The sequence below is a fragment of the Neolamprologus multifasciatus genome, chromosome 19 (genome assembly GCF_963576455.1).
Source record: "Neolamprologus multifasciatus chromosome 19, fNeoMul1.2, whole genome shotgun sequence".
Lineage (NCBI taxonomy): Eukaryota > Metazoa > Chordata > Actinopteri > Cichliformes > Cichlidae > Neolamprologus > Neolamprologus multifasciatus.
This window is the reverse complement of record NC_140457.1, coordinates 18,421,966-18,434,010: the sequence shown is the minus strand read 5'-3', so window position 1 is coordinate 18,434,010 and position 12,045 is coordinate 18,421,966. Positions and strand designations below refer to the sequence as shown.

General features: G+C 42.5%; 1 protein-coding gene across 8 annotated transcripts in view; it reads right to left on the bottom strand.

The window, feature by feature from the left end:
* eml1 (EMAP like 1) overlaps positions 1-12,045 on the bottom strand; it is a 54,844-nt gene that overhangs the window by 18,913 nt on the left and 23,886 nt on the right. For 4 of the 8 annotated variants that reach the window (XM_085142960.1, XM_085142957.1, XM_085142958.1 and 1 more), the window contains exons 2-5: positions 5,458-5,640; positions 5,171-5,224; positions 2,370-2,508; positions 1,138-1,185 (exon numbers count right to left, since the gene is read on the bottom strand). In XM_085142960.1, coding sequence (XP_084999086.1) covers positions 1,138-1,185; positions 2,370-2,508; positions 5,171-5,224; positions 5,458-5,640 — 424 coding nt within the window. The remainder of the gene's footprint in view (positions 1-1,137; positions 1,186-2,369; positions 2,509-5,170; positions 5,225-5,457; positions 5,641-12,045) is intronic. The other 4 variants (XM_085142964.1, XM_085142965.1, XM_085142961.1 and 1 more) reach the window with 3 other exon arrangements.

The window sequence follows — 12,045 nt, the reverse complement described above, 5'->3', positions numbered from 1 at the left end:
CCATCTCCATTCACTAGGAGGTCAAACTGTGCAGCAGCAGTAGAGGTTTGTTACACCCTGAGAATGGTCAGTTATTCTTGTCCCAGAGATGCCATGGGAGGGAGTAATGGACACACAAGCCCAGGTGTTATTGGTTAAATGAGCTGTGTGATGTGTATATATGTCTTTTTTTTTTTTAATTAAACGACTCAAGTTTGTATTTTACGAGAAATATTTTAAGGACCCTCTGGTTATCGGTTGCGAACCTGCAGAGGGTCCTTGCAGCCCAGTGTGAAGAACCACTGATCAGGACAAAGCAATAGATTGGGCCTGCTTAGCAAACACTGCTACCTCACTAACAGCAAAACAGGAAAGTTGAGGACATCAGGTCCATCAAAGGTGGGAAGTCACCTGTATAAAATGCAAAAATAGTGCATCTATAAAACTGCATCTATCTGTCTTTGCCAGTATTTTGACACACATAATGCCTCACATTAGGAAAGAAGAAGAAACAACTTTTTACAAAACCGAACAGTGCCGTTTCCTCAGAGTTTTACTCTGTTTACTCCTCTGTGATTATAATAACCACAGCATCTGCACAGACCTCTGTAAATCTGCATATTGGTGGTGCCGGCAGCCTGCCCATTCACAACAATAAAAAGGCTCCATCAGCAATCCAATGACCAGCAGGCCGAGTCACCTAATCCACCCTATGGGAGGAAAGTCTATTCAAATTCTAAAACTGGCCGGTGGCTGTTATCCCTTCAGGGATAACTTCTGTGTGTGTTTGTTCATTAAAGAAGAGAACAGGATGGAAAGAAGAGTGAGAGAAAGAGAGACTGTTGTTTGCCGTGTTATCCCATGAGGAATCACAGTAATTGGACCACAGGGCTTTGAAGGCTGTTCTGTGTACGCCAGTGCTGATGGGATTGTGATCAGTCTGCAGTTTAAGTAATCCCACACAGGCACAGCAAATAACACACACGCTGCACCAAAGACTTAAAAAACATATGATTAATCACACCGAATAAAAAAAAATCTCAAGTTTCATATAATTTAGTGAGCGATTTTAAAAACTGGAGATCGAGTTAAGCATGTGTTAGATCAGCTAAGCGCTGTATAAATCTACAGCATACTGTAATGTGGTGATAGTCTCACCTGAGGGGCAGATAGAGAATTCTGGAGGAACGAGACGGGGAGGAGAAACTGGACAGAGTGGCAGGACATAACAACGTAGGTGAACGAGACATAAACAGGATGCATCACAGTGGGAAACGACACATAATCAGAGATAGACAATGAAGACAGGAAAAAGATGGGAAGGACCCAGCACAATACAGGAGACTAAACAGAAGAGATATCTGATGAGAAATAACTCTATCTTGGAATACAACTAAAAACTAAAGACTTTATGTGGTATAACATTTGCTGCAATTGTGTTATCGGCGTTCACTCTATTTCCATCTTTAGCCTGACGTTGCCTCCACAGGGAAGATGGATTTGATTTTCCCTAACAAGTAGCAAGAGACCCATATGTCATATCTTAAGTTAACACTGATTCACAGCCATGCCAACATAACAACAGTTAACAACAATAACAGTTGGGCTAATCATTAGTCTCCAGTGCCGCTCATCATCCTTCAACTAAGAAAGTGCTGTTTCATGTCACGATGCCAAGCCTGGAACTAGACAACCCTAAAACTATGACTATTCAGGGTTGGATATATATATATATATAATGAAATATACATTTAAAAAAAGATCTTTTCAGTGTCAAAGCTTGAGCTCCTGAGTTTAATACTTCTAAAAGAGAGGCGGAGAAGCAGAGTTAACATTTGCGTGGCCTGGAGCAGGCCCCTGCTGTGTGCCAAGCTTCATCTGATTTAGTTAATGTCATCAGAGAATGGGAAAAGGCTATTGTTATGCTGGCAGGCAAGATTGATAACCTGCACTCCATATTCACCTGTAAACATACGGATGCACAAAGAACACAGAGCAGCAGATGATGAAAATGCTTTGTCTCCCTTTATCGGGGCTGTTAAATGTCAATGTGTGTGGATGATAAAAAGCCAGAAATGTGACGATTTATGGCTGAAATGACCTGGCGTGGCACAGGCAGACATGAGGGAAGAAATGTCGAGACACATAAAACTTCTGGGGTGAAGAACAATAAATCTTTCCAGCGGTTTTAATGACGCTTGGGATTTTGTAGAAAAACAAGACAAAATCTGCTGACTCTGACAGTCCACACCTTCAAGTTGCTCTAAGGAAGCAAAAGGTCCCCAGAAATGCAGATAGCCTCCTTAAAATCGATTATAATGAACAGACAAAGAAGAGCAGAGGAAAAGTCAGTGCTCAAATGCATTTACAGTCATACTGGGTTTCCTTACGTCTTGTTGGCTGGCACACTGGTGTCCTTCCTGGATCCAGATCCAGATGGGGATGGCAGAGTCCCGCTGCCTTTCTTTGGTAGGACGGTCCCGTTGTTTACTGTGGGCCGTAACGGCAGGGTGGCGATCATTGGCCTGGCTGGAAGAAAGAGGACGACAAGACGCGTTCAGAAAGAACCAGTATCAGAGTCAGCACCTGTAGTGTATTTAAAATAACGCTGTATGTACTGCCACCTCTGTTATTTGTCTACACATTCATTGAATTTGGAGTCAACAAACAATTAAACTCAGAATTCTTGATTTGAAGTTAGTTTACTTTGCTTTTAGCTGAACACTCAACATGTAAAAATTACTTTTTTCTTAGAATGACCATGAGTTTGGGGAGGGTGGGGGGGCTTCCTGCTGGGGCAAAAGGAGCTGAGGATTGATAATTCCTGGACACATGCCATGCCGAGTCAAACCATGCGCTGCCATGTCATGGATTTATTGAAATATTTCTTCATGTTTTTGTAGAAACACGGATAAATGAAATGTACAGTAGTGCTGGTTTTCCCAAAAATGCCCCCAGGGTTGCTGCTGGCCTACTGTATAGGTTTATAGACACGTTTGTGTCATTTAATATACACAGTATATACTCACTGGTCATTTCATTAGATACACTTGCTCAACTGCTTGTTAACACAAATATCTAACCAGCCAATCACTTGGCAGTAGCTCAATGCATGACCTTGACTCATTGGTCGGTTTGAGAAACTGCTCATCTGCTGCGATTATGCCACGCAACCACCTTTAGTGAGAGAGAGTTACAGAGAATGGCCTGAAAAATAGAAAGTGTCCAATGAGCTTCAGGCTCCTGGGTGAAAATGCCTCATTAATGCCTGAGGTCAGAGAAGAACGGTCAGACTGCTTCAAGCTGATAGGAATGCAACAGTAACTCAACAAAGGCACGAAGAAGGAAACATCCCTGAACACACAACCTTGAAGCAGATGGGCTACAGGAGCAGAAGACCACACCAGTTACCAATCTTGTTAGTGAAGAATAAGAAACTGAGGCTACAGTTCACTCAGGCTCGCCAACACTGGGCAAAAGATTACTGAAAAAGCGTTGCCTATTCCGCTGTGATACTTGGATAGGATGTTAGGGTCCTCCTTTGGGATGTGGTGGATGGGGAGATTCCAATTACGGATGTGCAGCAGATTCCAAATCAATATGGAATTGTTGGATTCATACCATTAAGGCAGCTTTGAAGACAAAATGTGCTCCAACCCGGTACTAGCAAGGGGTAACTAATGAACTGGCCAGTGAGCGTAGTTTGACTTTCAGGGTTTTGTTTCCCAAATGTAAAGATAATTCCAATGTGAGGGTTCAGAGATGGGAAATAACTGCACAGTGTTTTATATCATCAGGTTAAAATAGAGGGAGAAGATTAAGTGATTATATATAAACAAGTAAACTAAATTTAAATGTAATTGTTTTAAAGGTTTCCCATTGAGATGGAATACAGTTTGTAGAAAATGGAGTGGTATCAGAAAAACTGACACACACACACACCCACCCATCGACACACACACGCACACACAATTCATTCAGGCAGCATAGACTAACAGATCCAAGCTGCAGCTTTATCTGCAGTGATAAATATTTAATAGACACTGCTTCCTCCAGACACACATTGATACTCGGGCCTGTGCACACACTCCCTCTGTTATCTTTCATGTAGTAATTACGCAGCAGGGGCAAAACGAGGTTTGTAATTGTGTTAGCATGTTAAAGAAGACAAATGCGTGTGCTCCTGTGTGTACACGATTGTCCACATGCAGTCAGCTCGACTGGGTTAAGCTTTCTGAATCAGATCACTGTGCTTCAGTCGAGGGAAAGCAGACTGCTGGTGGGGAACAATGAGTCCGAGTCATCCTCCACTTCCCCAATCAAACTGAAACTCCATCCGTCCAGACTCACTCCTGAGAATGGAGCTGGCAGCAGCTAAGAATCCTAATCTGCTTTTGCTTCATTACTCTAAAGCACATGTGAGGACTTGAAACACATGAAGTGCAGCTGATTTCCCATGCAGCCTTTATCAGCCTCAGGAGTGACAGCACGATTTCATGACCAAAGTTTACACATCTCCACTGAAAAATCAATGCATGCAGTATTGTTAAGCAATAAAAATGCAAAAAAACATGTGAAAAAAGTCTACCTTTCATCACTCTCTGGGGCTCGCTTTTTTAAAGTTTATGCAATGTTTTCAGCACAGATGAGAAGAGCATGCAGCTGTGTGACACCAGGTGGAGAGAACATCAGAGTGAGGCATTTTAAGGTTTAGCAACTGTGCCTTTGACTTATGATAAAACCATTCGTGAAGGTGAATCACATTCTGGACTTTTGGAAAATAAACTGGGCCTGTGTCAGGGAGGTGTTGATTTAACTCTACACCTCAGCCGAATAGGTTGGGATGCTTTCTTATTCCTTTTCATTCCAGAGAGAGAGTTGTGAAAATCAATACAGCCTCTGTTCAGTGGGAAGCTACAGCCAGCAGCTAGTGAGCTTACCAGAAAGACAGGAAACAAAGGAGAACGCTAGCCTGGCTCTTATCAAACAAAACCTCATAAAACAGTGTTTGTGCTGACACAAATTCCCACAAAGATCTGTCTTCAAACTCGGATCACAGTGCAGTAAGCCGTATTGAATGCAACTGTGCATTTCCTGGTGAAATACTATATATTTAGGATAATAGTAGCAGGGCAGGCAGTGACACAACACCAGGTCTGGTTAGTGCAATCAGGCTACACAGTGAGCCTACCTGGCTTCCCAACATTGCTGTCTGCTGAGGGAGATTTTCTCATCATAGCGGGGTCTATACATATAAGGCAAAAGCATTCAACAAGACAACACAGTCCAAGAGAAGATGGGACAGGAAGGAGAGGAGAGCGATGAGTCAGACTAGCGGGATTTGAAGATCAGCATCGACAGGTCAGAGTGGAAAAACAGACCCAGAAGTCCTGAAAAACCACATGTGCAAGCCAGTCTGTGTGTGATGCATGTACTATAATAGCAAGCCCCGAGGCTTTGTGCTGGACTGTATGTTACCTTTGGTGGGTCCTCTACGTGCACCCATGGCCTGCTGCTCCTCAGACACATTGAGTCTGCGGACCACGTCAGCTAGAGCGGACTTGAGCAGCTGAATCTCATCCTCCTGCATCTGGACCCTCTGCTCCAGGGAGGCGATGCGGTCGGTCACCTCCATACTGCTGGCCGCTGACGCGCTGTCATCTGAGGACGCAGTGAGCGCACGTTAGAAAGCGCAGAAAACTAATGAGAAAAGTAAACAGTGGTTTTTCAGATAATGTCACATTATCAAAGGCTATTAATGCTGCGTAGAACTGTGTCAATTATTCAGTTTCCACAAAAATGAGCTGTGGGGAAAATCATGGAATATCTACTGTGGCTTTATTAATTTCATCATCTAATTTACAGCGAGAAGGCAAAGTGTCAAAAATACTTTTTTAATATGCTTTAATATACGCTTATACAAATGTAGTTACATATCAGCATATTTGCAAGTATGCTGGGTAACAGAAGACATTTCCTGAGTACAGGCGGCTACAACTTTCAAACCCTGAACTCACTTTTATCCTTTTATGCTTTCAGACTCTTTGACTATGAAGACTGTTCGCCAGCCTGGTTTTATTGTCTATTCTCTGATCTTAAACTAACTTAACACATTATTACCACCTCTCCACTGACACACTAATAAAGGCCAAGCATAGGCCACCAGGGTCCACTTCATTAATGATCACACACACACACACACACTCATCTTAATGCAGGGTCTCCTCCATTAAGACTTTGATGTCACAGGGGTTTGATGAAATATTAATGTAAATCACTGCTGTGTTTTCCCTGCAGACTTGTAATAACAGCCTGATGCATTATGCATTAGAGAGCAGGCATCTGGTGATTAGACAGATCTGCAGCCGTGTTTCTGCTGGGAATCTGCGTTAGACCCCGACTGCTTGGTGACATTATGGAAATCGTGAAAAAGGCTTCTGACCTCTGTAAATAACATTCTCAAACAATGTAGCGCAACAGCGTCTCAGACAAACTGAAATGTGTTCATTTTCAGACAATCTGGTGAAACAAAACGGGTGTGATGATGCTCTAAGGAAGCAAAAGCTGCTCTGCGGAGGCGTGAGTTCCCCAAATATTCACTTGTAGATAGAAATCCAGAAAAACTGCAGTATTTTTAGTTCCATAAAATAATTACATAAATAAAAACACACATTTGGATCAATGACACTAATAACATAAAGACAACTTCCTACCAAATATGATCTAAATAGAACAAAGAGTCGTTAGTGAAATTGTAATACTTGATTATTAATTTGAAATAAATAATTCTTTACTCAAATTTAATTTTTCTTCCAAAATGAATGGCAAACATTTAAGCACAAATAACACAAAAGAGTGTGCGACTTTAGGACTGTCAGACTCATTTTCTTACAATTTTATATCATAAGTATTCATAAGTGTATAATCCCATAAAATCCAACGAAGTCGCGGTAATCTAATTGTCAAAACATGCCGGAAAGGCAATTTCACTGATTTGTTTACAAGTGGGAAATTCCATTAGCGAGCAAAATTCACCGTTAGCTGGTTATGAATCGCTTCGGTCAAGAAGACCCTCGATTAGACAAGATGATGAACTGGCGCATTAAGCAGATGGGGCACGTGAAGCTTGTAGCATAAAATGGAAATCTGCATACGCACACAATGGCTGAATCAAGCAATTACAGTCGACACACAAACACAGACTACAGCTGTGCACACGGCTACACATTACCGCTGACTTGAGATTTCCCTGAAACGTTGCAATAATAATGCTAACTGTGTTTTGAGATTGGACTAACATAAGTATGGTGCTTAAAAAATTATTAGACCTTCTGTCAAAAAACAAGAAGACAGAAATATTTTAGAAATCTGTCAAAAACTTGTTTAAAAGTAAAAACTACTGACCTCCACTTTTCATATCCACACCTGAGCCGGCACAGTCGACTTCTTTGACAAGTCAGGAATCGATCAAGTAGAACATCAAGCCTGTCCGTCCATTCTCTTCTGCTTAATAGGTGTTTATAGGCATCTTACCCTGTTTACTTATTACATAAAGACCCTAAGTCTGAGTTTAACTGTTCTAATTACACAAATTAAAATGACTTTAAGTGGGAGATAAATATCTATGAAGATTCATGGCCACCAACCAACCAATGGTTATTTGTATGTTTACCTGCTAATGAGGAATAGAGATCACCAATGTCGTTATTATTCATCTTCAACCATGAGTATCTGTGAAAAGATATTTGAGCAAGCAACTATCGCCATGTCCAGAGTAGAGTGCTTCTAAACACTGGTGATTAACAGAGTTGCTGACTTTAGAATTCAGGTCATGTGACAGGTATTTTTTATGGCATCAAAGCCTGTAACACACTTGATATAGGTATTATTTGTATGCACTGTCTAATATTTTCACCGCCTGGTGAGAATCCTATAATGAAACCTCCGCTGTGGAGAAATGGCATCTGATGAAAACTGCAGGTGTGCAATCTTTTACATTACACCGACAGCAGAAGCTTTACAGGTTCAATGAGAAATATGTCTGTCTCATTATACGCTCATACAGACAGATTTCTACTCCAAGGATATGCTTTCTTGTTTCATAAGCAAAATCGCAATCTCGCTCCTTCTTTTCCACAGACACACACACTGACAAAGCCTTTTCCACAGATCTTAATAACATTTAGCTCACCTGAGATTCTCTCTTTGAAGCAATCCTTGTTCATATTTACATGCAACAGTGTGTCACCAAGTGAACATCCAGAGATAACGGTTCTATTATCTGTTGAGCATCTGTCGTGGGTCTGCTCCCAACACTGACACAATGACAGTGTATACCGAAGCACAATGACTGGCTGTCACGGCCCCGTTTCCACCCAGCCCTGTGCTACCATCCCAACATATGCCACTTTCTGCCTTGGTTCCAACATCTGGGCCAAGTTAACGCCCGCTAACATGTTTACAGCTACAACCAGAATCGGAAAAGGTCAGACAAGTTTGTTTTCATATGGAGGAATATGTGTTGATGGCGTGATGCTTATGTGCCGACAGCGCGATCACACATAGAGCCGATTTGGCTAAATTTGCTCAGCTCTGTCTGGGGCTCAGGTCACATGCCTTCTGCCCAGAGACTCAGTATCAGTAAGATGTCAATCTTCATTTAACAGCAAATCCATCACCACAAAACAAGATTGCTGCACCAGTGTGGTATTCACACCTGTCAGCCATCTGCTTAAATCACTTCATTTCTGTCAGTCTGCTCCAGCTTCTATCTGACTTTTTCTTTCTGTCCCTATTTCGTTATCTGGTCAATACCCGGCTGGGTCACAAATCCGAGGCGGATCTCAGAGCCCATCTGTCTGCTCGCCGTAATGCATTTTGACACCCTGCTCCCTATTACCTTCCTCCTGCAAGTAGATGGGATTCTGGCAGAACCAGCAGCCTGCTTAAGTGCTTGTCCATCACTGCAGCCACGGGGATTAAATGAAAAACTCTCTTCAGTTCATTTTTTTTACAGCTCTAAAATAGCCCAACACTCCAGCTTGCATCTCCGCCTTATTTACTGACCTCACTGTCATCAATAATGAACACTGGAGCAGGAGGGCACACATGCTTTGACTCATTTCCCCTTCTTCTGGACTCGTGCCTTCCAAAGAATCGATACGCTAAAGGAGTAAAAATAGATGTGGAAAATGCTTATGACGAGCATAAAGGGGAGCAAAGCACAGCAGCCTCATACATTCTGCAGGAGCCTTTTTAGCTGAGTCACTCCTTCAATATGTAAAATATGTAAGGATATGAATGCACACACAGACACGAGGAAGGGAAAAAAGACAAGGTTAGGGACATTCCCTTGGAGGAAATGTCATGCTAGCAGCTGTCTCCCCATGTGTTCGAGCACTCGTGCTCACTTTGCCAATAACCCGCTGACAAACAGAGTGATTGATGTCTGTTTTCTTTTCTCTCAGCGGTGCAGAAGATCCAAACAATAAAGCTAAACTGATTTGATGGAAAGTTCAGCTGCCAGGTTAAGCTGTGCCACAATGGGAGGTACCGAAAAAGCCGCAACCAGTGTTTGCAGAGAACCACCAGATCAAAAGAGTGAGAGGCTGCAGGAAACAGGCTGTCACAACATTTTGACAACTATTCCTGTTTTTCAGGCAGAAGGGCATATCTGATATCGCTGCAGCTTCGGTGCATCTTTTTGCTACTTGCTTGTGCTCCAGCTTGCCAGCTTTTCCCCCCTTTTTAATTTCACAACACAGACACACATAGACCAGGTGGTGTTACTGCCACAGCGCCCGTTCAGCTGCTCCAAATTGAGTCACACTTAATAAACAACCAGTCTTCAGCATGATTCACTAATGGAGGTCTGGACTTTATCACCACTGAGCAGCACAAAGGAATTAAAGGAGGCAGCGATTTAAGGACAGGCATGAGAAATCCAGAGCTAAATGAGAGAGAATAAAGGTGGGTCTGTGGCCGTGATCACAGAGCAGGTGGTGCTTTGACCTGAATGCTAATTTCAGTAAGCACTCTGATGAAACGTGGGTGTGATGTTAGCATATTTTTAGCATATTTACCTTAATGTAGCAAATCAACATGCTACTTTGACAATTAGTTCTGAATTTCAGCTAATGATGGCACTTTGTTACCACCTCATGATAACTTAATGTCAACTTTCAGGGCACTTCAGCACAATACTATAACTAAGTGGAAGACTAATAACATGTGTGATGATTATTTTTTTTCTAATGTTATGCACAGTACAAGACAAGAAAAGTGCTGTGCTTAAAAGTGACGGATTTACACAGTTACAGTGTGCCTCAGGGACGACTGAAATGATCCATCAGGTGCCTGTCAGGAGGTCGGAGAGTTTAGTTACAGTTGCAGACTGGAGAGAAAAAATGAGGAAAGAGAGAAACAACAGACTGAGAGTTACTTAAAAGCCCATCGATCCCCTGTGTTACCTGCAGGAGAGAGCAGGGGACGACCTGATAGCTTTAGCTAATCAACTGGTCAGATTAGGGAGACAGATGCAGTTTACAAGCTGCCACTGAGGGCTTTTGCCTGACCGGGGCTTAAGAGGTAATAAATATCTAGAGGTGGATAAGAGAAAGGGAAGCCCTCACAGGCAACCTGGGAGGAGATTACAAAGGAGGAACCACTGAGAGGAAGATGGAGATGATAAACAACGGAGGAAAAGCTTCTTTGTCCTGTCAAAACGGTAGCACTGAAAGATCCCAAATAGGCTGACAAAGACAAGAATGAAAGATGGGGCTGTGTGCATGTGTAAGTGTGTGTCTTTGCACACACAGGGGTCAGAAAGAGCGTGTCTGGGTCAAACAGGGGTATGAAGTGGGGCCAAAAGACCCCCGTCTGAGAGATCCTACTATCCTTGTAAGAAGATGTTAAACCTTTCCTTCCTGACATCAGCTACATCCTTCCTGGGGTCAGAGTGAGGTCAGACCTCCACCGTGCTCCTCTCACCATCACACCTACACACATCCAACATACTGCACAGGAGCTGAAATGCTGGAGGCAGTGATTTACAAATAGATGGTGTTAAGTGCTGCTTATTTTTCTGAGTGATTGATCAGATAATGTATTAAACACCATCAGTGCTATTCCCTTGCCTTCTGTGGGACTGCACACCAATTATTAGAGAAATGGAGGAAGGCAGAAAAAATGGAAGGCTTTTCTCATAAATCTCTTAAACTTGTCTCCACAATCCACGTTAAAGGAGCTTATTGTGCATTTTTTCCTTTATCCTGTCACATATCTAGACTATGTAACTATACACAGTTTCAGTGGGTGCCATATTAAACACGAAACTTTCCTGTAATGAAGTCAGCATATTTACAAGTCATCAATCCTCAGTTTCAGACCGTTTCAGGCTATGAGCACTGAAGCTCAGCCCACCAATAGGTCCAATTTAACCATGTGGTATTTGCTGTCAACGTTACAATGAACAACATCAAATTCAGTCGCTGTCAACCACAAAGTCTCGGTAACAACAAGGCCTCAGGCCAGGACATGGATGTGTGTTTCAGATGTGAGAGGATCTGAAATAACAAATATAAAAACCTGCTCAAGCCCTGTAATTCCCCAGTGATTTAGAAAGAAACAGTCCAGAAAAAAGAAAAAGAAACTACATGAAAGAGGCCTAATCAAGGCAGATTTACCTCGAGCACATGACATACATGAACTCCAATCCCAACACTCGGCTTCACACAAACACACTCCCTCCAACACACACACACACTCTCCTCTGTCAAAGAGGAAGTGGTCACAGTGTGGCAGAGGGATTATGCTGGATTTGTGGAGCAGATCTTGCTCAATGCTAGTGATCCTTAAACTCTGGGGGGGTTTGAGCTTAGCAGCAGGCTGAATTTTATTCTCCCTCCTTCGGTCTCTAACCTCTTTCACCTCTCTATTTGTCTGCTCTCCTCTCTCCTGAAAGTCTTGTGGGATGAATTCTTGAAACAAAGCAGGAAATAAATTGACTGTGGGAAGAAAAAGTGAGACTGAAGGATTAAACGTAAAGAGGACTTGGCAGTAAAATGT